This window comes from Oncorhynchus mykiss, chromosome 21, assembly GCF_013265735.2.
Source record: "Oncorhynchus mykiss isolate Arlee chromosome 21, USDA_OmykA_1.1, whole genome shotgun sequence".
Classification (NCBI taxonomy): Eukaryota; Metazoa; Chordata; class Actinopteri; order Salmoniformes; family Salmonidae; genus Oncorhynchus; species Oncorhynchus mykiss.
The window spans coordinates 24,808,537-24,828,261 of NC_048585.1; the positions used below are offsets into that span (position 1 = coordinate 24,808,537).

The 19,725-nt window shown below is 43.8% G+C and overlaps 1 protein-coding gene across 4 annotated transcripts in view; it reads right to left on the bottom strand.

Annotated features, from left to right (window-relative positions):
* The window catches only part of LOC110500116 (USP6 N-terminal-like protein), a 64,335-nt gene that overhangs the window by 14,931 nt on the left and 29,679 nt on the right, over positions 1-19,725 (bottom strand). For 3 of the 4 annotated variants that reach the window (XM_036957399.1, XM_036957402.1, XM_036957400.1), the window contains 4 exons: positions 8,030-8,103; positions 5,024-5,106; positions 3,149-3,188; positions 2,645-2,725 (listed from right to left, as the gene is read on the bottom strand). In XM_036957399.1, the coding sequence (XP_036813294.1) occupies positions 2,645-2,725; positions 3,149-3,188; positions 5,024-5,106; positions 8,030-8,103 (278 nt within the window). Of the gene's footprint in view, positions 1-2,644; positions 2,726-3,148; positions 3,189-5,023; positions 5,107-8,029; positions 8,104-15,145; positions 15,597-19,725 lie in introns of those variants that run through there. The other variant, XM_036957401.1, reaches the window with a different exon arrangement.

Here is a 19,725-nt window from a genome sequence, read left to right on the forward strand (position 1 = left end):
AGTCATGGTTCACAGTATCAACTTTGCTGTATTCGTTGAGTCTCCCTGTAGTCATGGTTCACAGTATCAACTTTGCTGTATTCGTTGAGTCTCCCTGTAGTCATGGTTCACAGTATCAACTTTGCTGTATTCGTTGAGTCTCCCTGTAGTCATGGTTCACAGTATCAACTTTGCTGTATTCGTTGAGTCTCCCTGTAGTCATGGTTCACAGTATCAACTTTGCTGTATTCGTTGAGTCTCCCTGTAGTCATGGTTCACAGTATCAACTTTGCTGTATTCGTTGAGTCTCCCTGTAGTCATGGTTCACAGTATCAACTTTGCTGTATTCGTTGAGTCCCCTGTAGTCATGGTTCACAGTATCAACTTTGCTGTATTCGTTGAGTCTCCCTGTAGTCATGGTTCACAGTATCAACTTTGCTGTATTCGTTGAGTCTCCCTGTAGTCATGGTTCACAGTATCAACTTTGCTGTATTCGTTGAGTCTCCCTGTAGTCATGGTTCACAGTATCAACTTTGCTGTATTCGTTGAGTCTCCCTGTAGTCATGGTTCACAGTATCAACTTTGCTGTATTCGTTGAGTCTCCCTGTAGTCATGGTTCACAGTATCAACTTTGCTGTAGCTTTTTTTTATGCCTGCTATGTTACTGCAGACACGGTAATTTGAGCAATCCGATTGGCCAGCAGTAGGCATATAGTGCACTTGATTTGCTCTCTGGGCCCGCCAGACACATGAATTGGTTCAAAATGGCAACAGTTCACCTACCCGGCGCGCAAGGCAGCTGAATCAGGTGCACCTACCGCCAAACAGCCCGAGACCAACAAAACAAAATAGGATGACAAGGCTTTATCGTTGTTGTTTTTTTTTATAGAAATGTTTGGCGATCGACTAGGAATGCCTTGGAGATCAACCAGTTGGTGAACACTGCTCTACAAAGTTGAGTGAAGATCAATCTCATGCTTCTCTCGGTGGGCTGATAATTCTGCACGGTAGTCCCGGGGAGCTGTGCGCATCTTAGAGGAAACATTGACTGCAACCGAGGCCAGACGATTTTTACTCTGCGGTCCTGTTCTGTAAGCTTGTGTGACCTACCACTTCGCGGCTCAGCCGTTGTTGCTCCTAGACGTTTCCACTTCACAATAACAGCACTTACAGTGGACCTAGGCAGCTCTAGCAGGGCAGAAATGTAATGAACTGACTTGTTGGAAAGGTGGTATTCTATGGTGGTGCCACGTTGAAAGTCACTGACCTCTTCAGTCAGGCCATTCTACTGCCAATGTTTGTCTATGGAGATTGCATGGCTGTGCGCTCGATTTTATACAGCTGTCAAGCAACGGTGGCTGAAATAGTCTCATTTTAAGCGGTTACCACATACTTTTGTAGCGTGTCATATACACACACACACATATATATATATTATATACACACATATATATTATATATACACACACAAACACAATCTTCATTATTCAGCAGGCAGAACACAGAGAGGTGGGAGAAGAGAGAGAAACATTGATTTGAAAGGAGATCATCGGATGGCCAGTGATGGTGATAATTAAAGGTTAACGAATCAGTTTAGGTTGTATGCTCATAATGCATGTTAGTCTATGTGTGTATGAGAGTGAGTGTGTGTAGTATGTGTGTTATGTGTGAGTGTGGAGGTGTGTGTTTGTACTGTGTGTGTGTGTACAGTGTATGTGTGTGCCAGATAGACCCACTTGGGGCTTGACGTCGACAGCGACAGCCCAGTAATTAGGGCTCTGATGAAGTCAATGAGTGCACCTGTTCCACTAATCACCATTGGTGTGTGTGCGCAATTGTGCATGTGGTTTCCTTTTGGTGTGTGTGTGTGTGTGTGTGTGTGTGTGTGTGTGTGTGTGTGTGTGTGAGATCTAAATGGCTCTTCAGTGTAGAGGTCTCTCCTACTCGCTGCACTCCGCAGTCCTCTATTTGTATCATAAATTCATTGTCACATCAACACCTGTGCCAGGACACAGGCTCTGCCCTACAGCAGATTTTTAGTAGATCTAAAGATTACACTTGCCTTACAGATGCTAGGAACCTGCCTTACAGATGCTAGAACCTGCCTTACAGATGCTAGAACCTTATGACTGCATTAGTATGCTATTGTTCTCAGCAGCACAGGAAACAAAAAGAGCCATCAACCGTAACTCGTTTAACCAGCCGAGAGAAACGAGCGGAGCACTGACTGACAGAGGGGGGAAACAACAAGTCCTTGGTTGTTGCTTGTCACGCAATCCTTGAAACCGGAGAAAGAGAGAACAAGGCTAAAACGTTCCCCTAGCCAAGGTTAAAGACAATCTCCAATTCCCGCTGAGATCACCTCAGAGTACAACTGAAGGATGTCAGGACTGAATGCCCGAGGGCCCAACACCTATCATAAAGAAGACTCCAAACTCAGGCACTAACAAAGACAGCTATTACAGAGACTAGACCCCTATAAATGCTCTTCAGGGAGACTCACTAATATTTGTTCACCAAAGAGAAGGGAGAGATGTGAGCGAGGCACGAGGAGAAGGGTGTGGAATGTAATATTTGACAACAGGAATGTGGGAATGAGATATTTTAAGAGACTGCAAGAAGGGGGAGAGATGGTGAGGGAGGAAGAGAGAGAGAGAGATCGTACCTTCTCACTGTTCTTATACTTGTCCCAGCTCTTCATCATCTTCAGCCATTTTGAGGTCCTTTCTACCTCTAAGTGTTTTTGCTGAGGGGACACAGGAAGTGGCATGTTAACACTTCCTCATTACCAAAACTCTGGAGGAACTGTATATGCAGACAAATATGCAGTATCATACATTTTGCTTCATAAAATAAATAACATTTTATGATGCCAGGATGAGGCAAAGGTTACAGTGACATTAGAATGCAATCTAAACATCAGCTCAGAACATTATGTAACTCATTGAAAGCGACAGTAGAAGAATACAAAATGTTAGGATTCTGATAAAGGAAAGAACTAATCAATTCTCAGCAACCAGAGTTCTATTCATAGCAGTAACGGTAATCGTTATGTGTGTGAAAGACGCCGTGTTCTTTCTCATCGGTGAAGGTCATTTTACAGCGGCATAGACACGTGGGACGGGAGAGATGTAGTTAGCCCTGAGGATCTGAAACATGGTCGTCTCACCTTCTCTTCCACCGAGTCGTAGGACGGAAGTTCATTCTCACTGGAGAGGAGAAAACAAACAAGCGTTAGTATCACACAGCTTTGGTTGATTTGTTTCAGACACATTCTTGCTCTGAAAATATGCAAGGTATCAATCATTGTTTGACTATGAGCTTAGCTAAGGTTTCGCTGGTCTGGGCCTTTAAGAACATTACACATTTGGTAGTTGGGTGGAATGTTAGTAGGCTGTCTCTCTGTCCGACTCAACTCACTCATACGCGGTGAAGATGGACAAGACGGAGCCCCAAGATGATATGTCTCAACGTGAATACGGACCACTCAAAGATTCTTTCCAGAGGAAGTGGAGTCATTAAATAAATAAATGATGCTACTGCCAGAGCTCGTTTCACCTTCCCTAACACTCATCAAAGGGAGGGAACATTACACGTCAGCAGCCCAGCAAACAGGAAATAACACATTAAAACATTCCTCCATTCTGGCTACTGTCCTGTCCCAGTTTCAATGCCTCTATGGCTATCCATCAGATACACTATGAAACTAACAGTTCAGAGCAGCACAGCTCTCTCTGTGCCACTCAGACCACTGGCTTAGAGGGGGGGCCTGTTCCAATACTCTCAAAATGCATCCTTCCTTCTTTTAGTAATATTAACTAATCTGTCCATGACTGGGCAAGTGAACGTAAGGTTTCCTCTCCATTGCTTTAAACAATCCAACATTGGTCAGACCTATGATCAGGTCAGATCTGGGATGACTTCATGGAAGGAAGGGAACAGAGCCCGTGTCCCATCCCCCACTTCCTGTGTCTCTTTCCCGGGACTGCCCTGACCCCTGAACCTGACCTTTAACACATACAGGAAGCACAGAGTTTGCAGTCAGTTTGTCAGTGTCTGCCTGTAAATGGGGCATTCCCTTCTTTTCTCCCTCATTGTTGTCATCACACCAAGTCAGTATGACCTAGAAAGGGCTCTCCTTCATAGGCTATTTCATGGAGCCTGAGGCCTCATGTCTACTGTCTTAACCATGGGCCCCAGCTCTGTGTCCTAACCAGTCCAAAGTCCTGGCATTAGGCCACAACCTCTTCATCCCGCTCTTCTCTCCAAGACCATAACCTTCAGCCAAGTCCCCATCTGCTCTCTTTCCATCCCTCTCTCTCCCAGACCATAGCCTTCACTCAGGGCCTCAACCTCTCCATCCTTCCCTCTCTCCAGACTGGAACCTTCTCCCCATCTGCTCTCTTTCCATCCCTCTCTCTCCCAGACCATAGCCTTCACTCAGGGCCTCAACCTCTCCATCCTTCCCTCTCTCTAGACTGGAACCTTCTCCCAATCTGCTCTCTTTCCATCCCTCTCTCTCCCAGACCATAGCCTTCACTCAGGGCCTCAACCTCTCCATCCTTCCCTCTCTCCAGACTGGAACCTTCTCCCCATCTCTCTCCAGACCGTGACTGTCCCTGGGCCCCGGCACGTCATCCCTCTCTCCCCTATACTCTCGGCCTGAGCTCCCACACTGATGCCCTGTGATTGTGGCTAACCCTGCAGCTTCCTGCCTAGACCAGCCCACATGTGCCAGCCTATATATAACTGTTATAACTGCCTAAGAACAGTGTTGTTTAAGAGCCATCTAACCCCACTGCTGGCCATGCCAACGCCACAACACACCAGGCTATAGAGAGTCACTTTCTCCAACTTCAAGACAATGGTACTGTTTTAAACTAGTGTTCTTTGAAGCTTACTGAAGTGAAATATCAGAACACAAATAAGGGGGAAGATTGTGGTGTGCATGTGACTGATTCACATTTCAAAAAGTTTATATGCCTTGTGTAATGAATTGATCACTTAAGGGTGTGTGTGTGTGTGTGTGTGTGCGCGCGCTTACTGTACGAAGCCGAAGCGGTCAATAACTTTGTACAGGTGGAAGCTTGCATCCTCCCAGGGTTCCACAGTGGCGCCCTCTTTTCCCTGCAACCAAAGAGCCTCATGGGTAAAGCAATGAATAACAAGTAGTTTGAAATGTATTTGTGCTATTAAAAAAAAACATCCTTGGGAACATCTTTTTTTAAATTTTTTTTTTTACTTGCCGCACAAATGAGAATGAATACAAATGAGATTCATTACTTGCCTATATAGATGCCTATATAGAACTGGATGGCTACACACGTTGTAAACATTGACACTATTACAATAGAAATAGAAACATCCGTGTTATTCTATACCGAACAGAAATATAAACGCAACATGTAAAGTGTTGGTCCCATGTTTCATGAGCTGAAATAAATGACCCCATACATTTTCCATACGCACAGAAAGCTTATTTCTCTCAAATTTTGTGCACAAATGTGTTTACATCCCTGTTAGTGAGCATTTCTCCTTTGCAAAAGATAATCCATCCACCTGACAGGTGTGGCATATCAAGAAGTTGACTAAACAGCATTAACATTACACAGGTTCAACTTGTGCTGGGGGCAATAAAAGGCCACTAAAAATGTTTTATCACACAACAAAATGCCACAGATTTCTCAAGTTGTGCAATGGGCATGCTGACTGCAAGAATGTTCACCAGAGCAGTTGCCAGAGAATTGAATGTATATTTTTCTACCATAAGCCGCCTCTACAGTAATTTGAGAATTTGGCAGGACGTCCATCCGGACTCACAACCACAGACCATGTTTATGGCATTGTGTGGACGAGCGTTTGCTGATGCCATCACCTAATGTCGGCCCCATGTCGCAAGGATTTGTACATAATTCCTGGAGGCTGAAATTGTCCCAGTTCTTCCATGGCATTCATACTCTGACATGTCACCCATTGAGCATGTTTAGGATGCTCTGGATCGACGTGTACGACAGCGTGTTCCAGTTCTCCCCAATATCCAGAAACTTCTCACAGCAATTGAAGAGAAGTGGGACAACATTCCACAGGCCACAATCAACAGCCTGATCTATGCGAAGGAGCTGTTTTGCGCTGCATGAGGCAAATGTTGGTCACACCAGATACTGACTGGTTTTCTGATCCTCGCCCCTACTCTTATTTTTAATGGGATCTGTGACCAATAGATGCATATATGCATTCCCAGTCATGTGAAATCCATAGATTAGGGCCTAATTTACTTCAATAGACTGATTTCCTTATATGAACTGTAACTCAGTAAAATCTTTGAAATTGTTGCATGTTGTGTTTATATTTTTGTTTAGTATATTTACCCTCAGACAGTCTGGAGCAGGGATGGGCAACTCCAGTCCTCCCCACTCCCCTACAGAGTGAGTGTGTGTGTGTGTGTGTGTGTGTACATGCTATGCTTGGCTTGCTAGAGTGCCTAGCCCTGCAGCTAACAGGTGTGAAATGAAGAGCTAGGCAGACGCACCCTGAGTCACAGCCTGACTCAAGGCAGAGGAGAGGCTGTTGAATTCAGACAATAGAAAGAAAGTTAACATTGAAAATGAGAAAATGGGAGTGGAGAATGCATGACAGCAAAGGGGAAAATAATGAGAAAATGAAAATAAAATTGTGAAGACGGAGGGGGAGACGGAAGGATTGTATAGAGAAACAAATACAAGAGAAAGAAAGAGAGGAAAGGTGAAAGAGAGGGGCGGCAGGGAGCCTAGTGGTTAGAGAGTTGTGCCAGTAACAGAAAGGTTGCTGGATCGAACCCCTGAGCTGACAAGGTAAAAATCTGTCATTCTGCCCCCAAACAAGGCAGTTAACCCACTGTTCCCCGGTAGGCCGTCATTGTAAATAAGAACTTGTTCTTAACTGACTTGCCTCGTTAAATAAAAAGGTTCAATTAAAAAAAAAATCAAAAGAGGGCAAAAGAGGTGATGAAGTGAGGGAAGAAGAGAACAAAAAGAGCGAGCTAAACAATGTCCAGCATTGGCTGAGGTCTGCAAGGCTAGTCTGAAGACCAGCTGGATGTCTAAATACATCTCTCCCTCCAGTTCTCCTTCCCTCTCTTTACTGGAAATCCTGTCCTAACTTAACCCAGCTCCCTCGCGCAGGGGAAAATGAATATAAATACACCAAAAAGACATCTGGGATGGATAGATTGTTCTTACATCCGACATCAGGCCGAACACGCACAGAGCCTGGAAGAGATGTCAGTGGAGACACAGACTGTGTCTAAAGCCCGTGGTATCTGCGTATAGACACAGGGGCGCACAAGACAGCTGTGTAAAATCAATGTCATGGCAGAATTGGACCATGATTCTGCTCCGTGTTTGACTTTCCATGTTTCTGGTGTCTATGATTGACTCTGTCACAGTTGGAGTGTGTATAGAAGGTTTCTTCTTCCAGTATTCTCCTGTCAAAGGAAACCGGAGGGATAGGCCATACTCCATCACCCTTGAATGAAACTCCATTGATAGAAAACGTTGAGGTCTGTAGTGAGAGCATGAACTCCATCTTTGTCTTGATAAACCCCCCCCCGACACTGTCATTATGAAACAGAATTGGGTTTGATTGGACTCGTTCCGCCTCGCCAACGAGAGAAAATGGACTCCTCTTGTGATCAGGGTCAAACATCAAAACATAATTAAACTCACTCGTCCACTCCATCCCTCCCTCACTGCTCCTCTCTTAATGAGCGGGCTTGATTATCCTGCCCACTGGACTAAATTATAAAGGCTAATTTATAAACCAGTCCCAGCGGCTGGCTATAGTGATGATGCCACGGGCAATGGAAAGAGGTGCCACAAACACACACAATGGTGTGGATGGATGGATGGACACTTTTCACCCTCAGACTGACAAATGACAAGAAAGCAAAGCACACATCTCTGGAAACCTGCTAGAAATATTGTTATCCCAGCGTCTGTCTGGTAGTGACAGACAAACATTCAATGCTGCAGGGGATATACTGTCCTTCATTAGCGGGGTTAGGGGTTCTTACCTTGTCATATTTGGAGACGATCTCAGCCCTCTCCTGCTCAAGCCTCAGCACAGCATCCTGCTCTGTACCAGACGCTGCCAGAGAAAACAGAGGGGGGAGGAGAGAGAAAAGGTCGAAGGAAGAAAAAGGACAAGAGTTCAAAATGTCAACATGTCAACCTTTGTATTGTGGTCCCAGTAGGCTCAGTGAAGACCAATACAGACTGGAAATGGTCGTGCTGTACCTTTTCACTACTATCAAACACTAAGTGGTTCAGTTATCTGGCCCCACAATGAGCCAGGAGTCAAAGGTTAAAGCCTGGCCTACTGTAGCCCACACTGGTGGAACCAGCAGGACTCACCAGGGGTGTGGTGTATCATACACAACTAAGAGGCTGTGTGTGTGTGTGTGTGTGTGTGAGCCGTTGAGTTGAGCCACTGAGCTCAAAATGGAGACCAGTGTCAGAGGGACGTCACTGTGTCAGAAGCGGTGCGTGCGCAAGTCAGCTATTATGCCCCAGACGGACGATTAACGAGAAACTGTCACGCGTGACCAGGATGCTGAGCGCGCCGAACACACACCTCCTCCATTTACAACCATTGGTTTCCTCATCAGATTATGACTGTATGATCTGGCCGGCGAATGTAAAGGTCTGACAAACAGTCACTCCACACACACACACACACTGCCACTTCCTGATTCAGCAGCCAATGGGAAGCTCAAAATACAGGAAAACACATTAACAAAGCTGGCACAGAATATACGTGTGTGTGTGTGTTCTTGGTTTGAAGCACTGTGGTAATAGTGGAAAACTAAAAGGTCTAGGTCAGATTTATTGGAAGTTCACCAACAACGGGTAGTTCTGGCGATGGAATGTGGTCAGCCAGAATAGACTGTGTATCTGAGCTTTTCTAATAGCAAAAGGCTGGTACTAAAGCATCCCTCCTGATGTGAAAATATTCTGGTACACTTGGATCTGGTCAAGTCCTGATGGAAAAAGAGAATCAATCTTTCCAGGCGACGGACAAATTGGCATTTCATCTGCTTTAATGTACCTGTACTGAGCCACCAGCCAAATACACATAAGAAAAACAAGTTGTGCGTGTGTGTGTGCGCACGTGCCTCAGACACATTGGACTCACGCTGAGATTGAGAATAAACCAAACACTGAGACAGTGTTCTGTAAACCTATTTGTACACAGATTGAGGCAGCTTGCCGACCAAGTTATTGTGAGAATAAATACATTGCTCCACACACAGCACAAAGAAAGAACACAATACTGTCTTCTTAGTGAGAGGCTATTGTAGATACACTCTGTGTGCTACTATGTTTACTGAGCTGGTGTGAGACATGACGTAATTCTCTCCATTCACCAGAATGGCAGAGCAGCAACCACCATACAGCTTTTCAACCCTCTCCAGCAATGAGATGTGCTACTTTGCCTCCACTCAAGAAGTACAAGGTCCCAAGAGAAGGGTGGTTTTAGTTTTAATCATTTTATTTTTCCTTTCTCTTTTCTTTCACTTTTTCAGTCAGTATTCCGACAGGAAGTATTCCACTTTGATTCTTCCCCACTTCCTCCCTGGGCTCGTCCCGAATTCCAATATGTCCCGAACAAACACCGCTCTTATCGAGCCGGCCGGAATTCTTATGACAGGGTGGTGTTTAACTGTCTGTCACAGTGAAAGGCATGTCACCATGGGCTGACAATGGCAAACAGAGTGGGAGAAGGGACAGCAGGGGACACTGTCTGGAAAAACAAAACAAAAAAAACTGAATTTTTCCAGGGTTCAGTGGAATGGAATTCTGGGTAAATGGGATTGAGTCTTCCCATAGTAAAACCCAGTGTTGGCAGCAGTAACACACACTGAACCCCCCAGTGGCCATATTAGTATTCAACAGGGGCAGCGCTTAAGCTAAACACAATTAGACTCTTTCATGCTCGGGGAATGGCACAGGCATCCGTGACTCCGTGTTTGTAAGGGGTTGGAGGCTCGTTCAGAATTATTGTGTTTGTTGTGTTGCTTGGACTGCTGCGACTCCTCGTGCCTACAGAACACTCCTGGACAAGCCCCTTCCTTAAGGCTACAGGGCTGCTTGAGGAAAACATACATCCCTGAGTCCCCCCATCCTCCTCCCCCTGTCCACTCCTACTCCTCTTTTTTCCTGGTTAGACACCCTACCTCCCTGAACTTTCACCCCTCCCTCATCCTCCTCTGCCAGTCTCAACCGCTTCCTCTTCACATGGCAGTGCCCTGTGGCGACGGCTGCGTAGAACGGCAGGTCATTTCTCTCTCCCGTTGCGATTAAAATGTCCCCACCGGTCTAGCGCTTTGCCTGAGTGGAAATTACCCAGTTCTCCGCTTTCCCCTTCACTCCTGCTCTCTAATACCCGTCAAACGGCTGTGTCCCTCTCTTTCTCTCCATCCATCCCTCACAGAGGTCATAACAGTATCAGAATAGAAAGGTGTAATTTTCCCTGCTGAAAACGTATTAATCAGACAGTAGGCTTCTGAAAAACACTGGAAAATGTCACTGAAAGAACAAAGGAGAGAACTGGTCTCACATTGACATGTTGTCAATCTGTATATAACCCATCTGTCCACGACGATTCAAGTGTTGATCAAGTCTATAAAAGAATGAACCAAGGATCATGCTTTCATCCAATCAGACTCAGAGCCTGTCTTCTGGACAACAGCATCATCAAAAACAACAGACTTTATGATCACATCCCTCTAGTTGTTTTTATTTTATATCTTTATTTAACTAGGCAAGTCAGTTAAGAACAAATTCTTATTTACAATAACAGCCTTGTTCAGGGGCAGAACGACACATTTTTACCTTGTCAGCTCGGGGATTCGATCTTGCAAGTCCAACGCTCTAACCACGAGGCTACCTGCCGCCCAGGCAGTTAACACAACTATGTGTCTTCTTGTGTCGTCTATCTGTAAAGTATCTGTCTGTATTCATCACAACTCCTGTCAAAGAATGAGTCTGGATGACTGTAAACAACCGCATGACAATAGACTATAAATATTATGATTCTCTCTTTTAGGGTCTAGTGGTTTCTAGTCCAGGACTTGTCTTTATAACAAGTAGTGCTATTCTGCTAGTGCTCCTCTCTCCCTCCAAGTTAACACTCGTTCCTGGTTCCTACAGTGGCTTGCGAAAGTTTTTCACCCCCTTTGCATTTGACCTATTTTGCTGCCTTACAACCTGGAATTAAAATATATTTTTGGGGGGTTTGTATAATTTGATTTACACAAGATGCCTACCACTTTGAAGATGCTAAATATTTTTTATGGTGAAACAAACAAGAAGAAATACAAAAAAACTGAAAACTTGAGCGTGCGTAACTATTCACCCCCCCAAAGTCAATACTTTGTAGAGCCACCTTTTTCAGCAATTACAGCTGCAAGCCTCTTGGGGTATATCTCTATAAGCTTGGCATATCTAGCCACTGGGATTTTTGCCCTTTCTTCAAGGCAAAACTGATCCCGCTCCTTCAAGTTGGATGGGTTACGCTGGTGTACAGCAATCTTTAAGTCATACCACAGATTCTCAATTGGATTGAGTTCTGAGCTTTGACTAGGCCATTCCAAGACATTTAAATGTTTCCCCTTAAACCATTAGTGTGTTGCTTTAGCAGTATGCTTATGGTCATTGTCCTGCTGGAAGGTGAACCTTTGAAACAGGTTTCCCTCAAGAATTTCCCTGTATTTAGCACCATTCATCATTCCTTCAATTCTGACCAGTTTCCCAGTCCCTGCTGATGAAAAACATCCCCACCGCATGATGTTGGCCCCACCATGCTTCACTGTGGGGATGGTGTTCTCGGGGTGATGAGAGGTGTTGGGTTTGCGCAAAGACATAGCATTTTCCTTGATGGCCAAAAAGTAGAGGTTGACTGATTATGATTTTTCAATGCCGATACTGATTATTGGAGGACCAAAAAAAGCCGATACCGATTAATCAGACTATTTTTAAATATTTGAAATAATGACAATTTCAACAATACTGAATGAACAATGAACACTTATTTTAACTTAATATAACACATACATTTTATTTATTTAGTCTCAAATAAATAATGAAACAGGCTCAATTTGGTTTAAATAATGTAAAAAAAAAACAAAGTGTTGGAGAAGAAAATAAAAGTGCAATATGTGCCATGTAAAAAAGCTAACGTTTAAGTTACTTGCTCAGACAATATGAAATCTGGTGGTTCAATATTCCCAGTTCTTCAATATTCCCAGTAAGGAAATACTAGATTGCAGTTATTATAGGAATTATGACACATCCGACAATTTCTCTCTATACCATTTGTATTTCATAAAACTTTGACTATTGGATGTTCTAATAGGCACTTTAGTATTGCCAGACTAATCTCAGGAGCTGATAGGCTTGAAGTCATAAACAGCGCTGTGATCAAGCATTGCTAAGAGCTGCTGGCAAACTCAGTAAAGTTTGAATGGATGCTTACGAGCCTGCTGCTGCCTACCACCGCTCAGTCAGACTGCTCTATCAAATATCAAATCATAGACTTAATTATAATATAATAAAGACATAAATACGAGCCTTAGTTCATTAATATGGTAAAATCCGTAAACTATCATTTAGAAAACAAAACGTTTATTCTTTCAGTGAAATACGGAACCGTTACGTTTTTTATCAAATGGGTGGCATCCAAGTCTAAATATTGCTGTTACATTGCACAACCTTCAATGTTGTCATAATTATGTAAAGTTCTGGCAAATTAGTTCGCAACGAGCCAGGTGGCCCAAACTGTTGCATATACACTTACTCTGCGTGCAATGAATGCAAGAGAAGTGACACAATTTCCATAGTTAATATTTCCTGCTAACATACATTTATTTGAACTAAATATGCAGGTTTTAAAATATATACTTCTGTGTATTGATTTTAAGATAGGCATCGATGTTTATGGTTAGATACATTTGTGCAACGATTGTGCTTTTTAGCGAATGCGCCTTTGTTAAATCACCCGTTTGGCGAAGTAGGCTGTGATTCGATGATAAACTAACAGGTACCGCATTGATTATATGCAACGCAGGACAAGCTAGTTAACCTAGTAATATCATCAACCATGTGTAGTTAACTAGTGATTATGTGAAGATTGTTTTTTTTATCAGATAAGTTTAATGCTAGCAAGCTAGCAACTTACCTTGGTTCCTTGCTGCACTCGCGTAACAGGTGGTCAGCCTGCCACGCAATTTCCTCGTGGAATGCTATGTAAATCGGCATCCAAAAATGCTGATTACCAATTGTTATGAACACTTGATAAATCGGCCCTAATTAGTCGGTCGACCTCTACCAAAAAGCTACATTTTAGTCTCACCTGACCAGAGTACCTTCTTCCATACGTTTGGGGAGTCTCCCACATGCCTTTTGGCGAACACCAAACGTGCTTGCTTTTTTTCTTTTCTTTAAGCAATGTCTTTTTTCTGGCCACTCTTGCGTAAAGCCCAGCTCTGTGGAGTGTACAGCTTAAAGTGGTCCTATGGACAGATCCTCCAATCTCCACTGTGGAGCTTTGCAGCTCCTTCAGGGTTATCTTTGGTCTCTTTGTTGCCTCTCTGATTAATGCCCTCCTTGCCTGGTCAGAGTTTTGGTGGGTGGCCCTCTCTTGGCAGGTTTCTTGTGGTGCCATATTCTTTCAATTTTTAAAAATAATGGATTTAATTTGGTGCTCTGTGGGATGTTCAAAGTTTTGGATATTTTTTTTATATAACCCAACTCTGATCTGTACTTCTCCACAACTTTGTCCCTGACCTGTTTGGAGAGCTCCTTGGTCTTCATGGTGCCGCTTGCTTGGTGGTGCCCATCGCTTAGTGGTGTTGCAGACTCTGGGGCCTTTCAGAACAGGTGTATATAGACACACTGAGATCATGTGACAGATCATGTGACACCTAAAGTCCACCTGTGTGCAATCTAACTAATTATGGGACTTCTGAAGGTAATTGGTTGCACACAGATCTTATTCAGGGGCTTCATAGCAAAGGGGGTGAATAGATATGCACGCACCACTTTACGATTTTTTTTTACAAATTATTTTTTTCATTTCACTTCACCAATTTGGATTATCTTGTGCATGTCCATTACATGAAATCCATATAAAAATCCATTTAAATTACAGGTTTTAATGCAACACAATAGGAAAAACGGCAAGGAGGAACGAATACTTTTGCAAGGCACAGTATCTGCAAAGGTACTGAAGCTGCACAGTTCTAATGGAAAGCCTGGTTGGAGGAGGAGTCATTTCCTGTCCTTTGTTCTTGAACTCACAGAGCCTCACACTTCACTTAATTCATCCGCCTCTCAGCCTGCCTGTGTACAGCCAATCAACACGTCCCAAGGCCAAACCTGGTGACGACCAGGCTGAGAGTGCGGCCTCTAATCACCTTACTGCATTACATACATAGTTATGATTGGGGGGAAAAAGGGATCTAGAAGGCAATCGCAAAGGGCACCGAGGCCATGTCAATTCATGCCTTGAAATGAATAGAATGTAAAAAGTAAACAAAAATAAATACCTACTGAATAAAGGCAGAAAGTGAAATAAAACATTGGTAAGTTCTAAATGGAGCCTGTGCGTGTGCTGTCATAGACGCGCCATTTTGTATCCAAATATACAAACACACTAGACTGATGTCACCCAATTGTCAGCAAAAAAAAACAAAACATTACAACTGTAGGGTAACCACACGCGGCATAACACTGGGCATGCTATTAGCATTGCTTCAAAACTATACTCATTTACACAAACTAGACCTATACCCAACCACATCACACACAGTTGACCTCAACAGTAGTCAATAATGACATCACTCAACATAATGAAGACATGTCTACCCACAGTAGTTTACCCTCAAACTACACTCACAGACATGTTATAAATACCATGTCAACGTTCATGTCTCCAAGTAACTGAATCTCAATTGTAAACTGTGCAACACCATTAGGACTCTATCATTTAAGTTACATTTGAACACAATTCAATCCGACAGAAGCAATAGCTGTTCTTAAACACCAGCAGTTTGTCCTAGTAAGGTGGCAAAAAACCAAAGCAGTATTTTTTGCCTGAAGTCAGTCGCCTCAGTGACATCATGTCTTACCTCTCTTCACGCTCTCTGTTGGATCCTCCAGTCTACGGAGAGATTTAGTCCGCATTAGTGACAGCCCGGGCTAGACAAACACTACTCACAAAAAGCCCTAACCCATCCCAGAACCACCGACATTGCCACGGCAACTACGTCGCACGGCAACAGTCCCCGTACCAATGAGAGGAACCAGAGAGACAGACAAATGGTGGCTTGTGTTGATACACTCCTCTGAGGAGCAGCAGACGGGAGATCAGAGTGGTTGAGTTTGAGGTCCACTGTCACAATGCAGCCGTTTGTTTACTTTACAAAGAGATTAGGGAACAAGAGAGAGAAGGAGAGAGAATAAGAGAGAGAATGAGAAAGCGAGCAAGAGAGAGAGAAAGAGGGACACTGACTTCAGCATCAAGTCACTGCTATCCCCACTCACGACATTCCACACCCAAACACAAACACACAACAGCCCCTATTCAATACATCAGAAGAGAGGGAGGGAGAAGGAGCAAATAAGAGGGAGGGAGGGAAAGAGGGACAGGGAGAGAGAGAGAGATGAGGAAGACAGTGGGTGAGGCCCAGGGAGAGGGAGATCAGAAATCAAGGGAGAGCCAAGAGAGGCAGAGAAGAGTTTAGACAGCGTTTTGATAAAACAGCTTTCATTAAGGAGACTCATGTTCAACTCCTGTGGTGAGTCGTATACCCAGAACGATCATGTAGAGCAGGCATATCGCAGGACAGCCGGGAGAGAAGAGGAAGGGAGGGAGAAAAAGAGGGGAAGAAAGATAATGGTTTCTATCTCCCTACATCGCAACAGTACATATCTACCCTGGCGCATACAAAACGACCTACGCCCAGGGCCAGTAAGGGGATGGCTGAAGTGCCGTTATCACTGCTAAAGCGTCGAGGTCATCCTGGCAGGCTTGGAGGGTTCTGATGTCCTTTCTGGGAATGTTCTCACACACTGGATACTTTCTGAGAATGGACACATACACTGCCACCACACTGTCAGTAACATGGACTCCAGAGCTATTGAGCACATACCAGTGAATCCCCTTTTTCTTTTTTAAAGGCACATAGTAAATTAATGTTCTCTCTCTCTCCCTCTCTCAAAAAAAAAATCTGCCAAGCACTTTGGAAACTGTTTGTGTGGGCGATCTCTGGCACCACATAGCAAGATGAAAACAGAGGAGTGTCAAACTCCCCCATACTGAACTGTAATGTGAATATAAAACAAGTGATTTAAATCTGTTCTGCACTCCAGCGACAAGGGGATCCAAGCTGTTTTTGCTCTGTTAGGTGTGTGTTGCGTACAGTGCGTGAGGTTCACAGTTGAAGGTGTCAAATAACAGAAGTGCAAATCTATGCACACCATACACATCTTTGCTGAAGTGTTTAATTAAAAATGTTTAGGAAAACAAAATCACTTTCCCTGAACTACTGTTGTTCCATATGCTACTGTACTGCATTGCTTGCTGTTTGGGGTTTTAGGCTGGGTTTCTGTACAGCACTTTGAGATATCGACTGATGTACGAAGGGCTATATAAATAAATTCATGATTCAAGCAGAACAACTTTATGAGCAATTAAAGAGCCCGTACAGTCTTTATCCACCCACCTATTCCGATTATCACTCAGAGTGTCTTTTACACTGATAACAAGTTCAAACAGGTGCCATTAATACAGGTAACGAGTGGAGGACAGAGGAGCCTCTTAAAGAAGAAGTTACCGGTCTGTGAGAGCCAGAAATCTTGCTTGTTTGTAGGTGACCAAATACTTATTTTCCACCATAATTTGCAAATAAATTCATAAAAAATCCTACAATGTGATTTTCTGGATTTTTCCCCCCTAATTTTGTCTGTCATAGTTGAAGTGTACCTATGATGAAAATTACAGGCCTCTCATTTTTAAGTGGGAGAACTTGCACAATTGGTGGCTGACTAAATACTTTTTTGCCACACTGTATATAGGATAGGACTGTCACAACACATCTGTCGAGAGAGAGAGAGAGAGAGAGAGAGAGAGAGAGAGAGAGAGAGAGAGAGAGAGAGAGAGAGAGAGAGAGAGAGAGAGAGAGAGAGAGAGAGAGAGAGAGAGAGAGAGAGAGAGAGAGAGAGAGAGAGAAAGAGAGAAAGAGAGAGAAGGGATAGACATCTGGTAACATACATCACTCCCCCTTTCATCTCCACCTCCATAACACAGACATGTGAAGTCTGGATTGTTTATCAAACACGGCTGGTCAGTAGGGAGAGGGGGGATGGAGAGAGAACTCTGGTGACTGATATCTACACTACTGAAAGACCTCTACACTAACCTAGGGGCCTGTGTATAAGAATTCACAGTCCAGCCATTTCAAGGCGAAGACAGAACTACTCTTCACTGTGAGAACGTATGTTTCACATTAAAACAGAAAACAGTTTTTTTGGGGTGTAAAAATAAACTGGATGGGATCTCTGTGCCGTTTTCATTTACCCCGGAAAATAATTGAATACTGGTTAATTTTTTTTTTAAATTAGCCCTGAGACAGAAGAGACAAACAGAAGCAGTGTTGAGTGCCATTTGCTATCTTATCTAATATGTTGCTCTAACAGATACAGCTCCGTCCACCACATGGATACATTCTCCTGTGAGGCCAAGAACAATATGTAGCCTAGCTTTTCCCCTCTGGGTGCTTATACGGCAAACAGTTAGACTAGATGCTAAAATGGCTTTGATATCGGTGGGTAGATGCTAACCGGCTATCTACTGTTTAACAAGAGGGGGGTCTGAACTCTACCTCTATCCCTCTGACAACCCAGCATGCAATGTTTGAAACTGCGCTCACACACACACACACACACACACACACACACACACACTGCGCCAATAGTTGCCAACTTGATGTGTTCCACTACAGAAAAAACAAATCACACTTTTCTTCAAGCTGCTGGCACATCATTTGAATAATTGAGAGAGCCTCTCTCTCCTAGCAGTTAGAAATATGAGCGTTTTAAGATGGGAGGGAGAAAGGTAGATCGAGAGGGAGGAGAGTGAGGAGAGAAACGTCCTTCATGCAGAATTCATTACAGAGATAGTAAGATGCCAGCGCTGCTGACCAGAGCAGAGTGGCTGAGAGGGAAGAAGACTGCAGCTTGGCACTGGAGCAGCAGGCTGCTTTAGACTGGTTATAAATCCCTATGGACCCATCTCAGTTCCAGCACAGTACAGCAGTAAGGGAAAGGGGGAAACCTAGTCAGTTGTACAACTGAATGCATTCAAATGAAATGTGTCTTCTGCATTTAACCCAAACCCTCTGAATCAGAGAGGTGCGGGGGGCTGCCTCAATCGACATCCACGTCGTCGGTGCCCGGGGAACAGTGGGTTAACTGCCTTGCTCAGGGGAACAGTGGGTTAACTGCCTTGCTCAGGGGCAGAATCACAGGTTTGTACCTTGTCAGCTCAGGGATTCGATCCAGCAACCTTTTGGTTACTGGCCCAATGCTCCTACCTGCCAGGCTACCTGCCAGGCTACCTGCCCAGGCTACCTGCCAGGCTACCTGCCGAGGCAGGCTGGGTGGTGTTCGGAGGGACACCGTGTAGCAAAACGTTTTGCAAAGGACAACCAAATATCGGTGTTCTTATTGGACAAGATCAGAACGTAACTTGCTCGCTACTGAATACGACCCTAGTGAGCATGGGCTGGCATGCTGGACTGTAGTACTGCTCCTAGCTCCTCCTGCCACCTGCCTGGCCAGCAGAATGCCAGACCCAACAAAATGAGGGAGTTTAGTACTATCCCAAGATGTCAGTTCAAATATAGGGACATTTTTGTTCACAAACGCTCAGAAGTCCTTACTGATTCTGCACATACATATACAGACATGTACATTCTACATCCTGGGAGATAATGTACATTCTACATCCTGGGAGATAAAGACCCTGCTGATACTTTACATATACAGACATGTACATTCTACATCCTGGGAGATAAAGACCCTGCTGATACTTTACATATACAGACATGTACATTCTACATCCAGAGATAAAGACCCTGCTGATACTTTACATATACAGACATGTACATTCTACATCCAGAGATAAAGACCCTGCTGATACTTTACATATACAGACATGTACATTCTACATCCTGAGAGATAAAGACCCTGCTGATACTTTACATATACAGACATGTACATTCTACATCCTGGGAGATAAAGACCCTGCTGATACTTTACATATACAGACATGTACATTCTACATCCTGAGAGATAAAGACCCTGCTGATACTTTACATATACAGACATGTACATTCTACATCCTGAGAGATAAAGACCCTGCTGATACTTTACATATACAGACATGTACATTCTACATCCTGAGAGATAAAGACCCTGCTGATACTTTACATATACAGACATGTACATTCTACATCCTGGGAGATAATGTACATTCTACATCCTGAGAGATAATATACATTCTACATCCTGAGAGATAATATACATTCTACATCCAGAGATAAAGACCCTGCTGATACTTTACATATACAGACATGTACATTCTACATCCTGAGAGATAAAGACCCTGCTGATACTTTACATATACAGACATGTACATTCTACATCC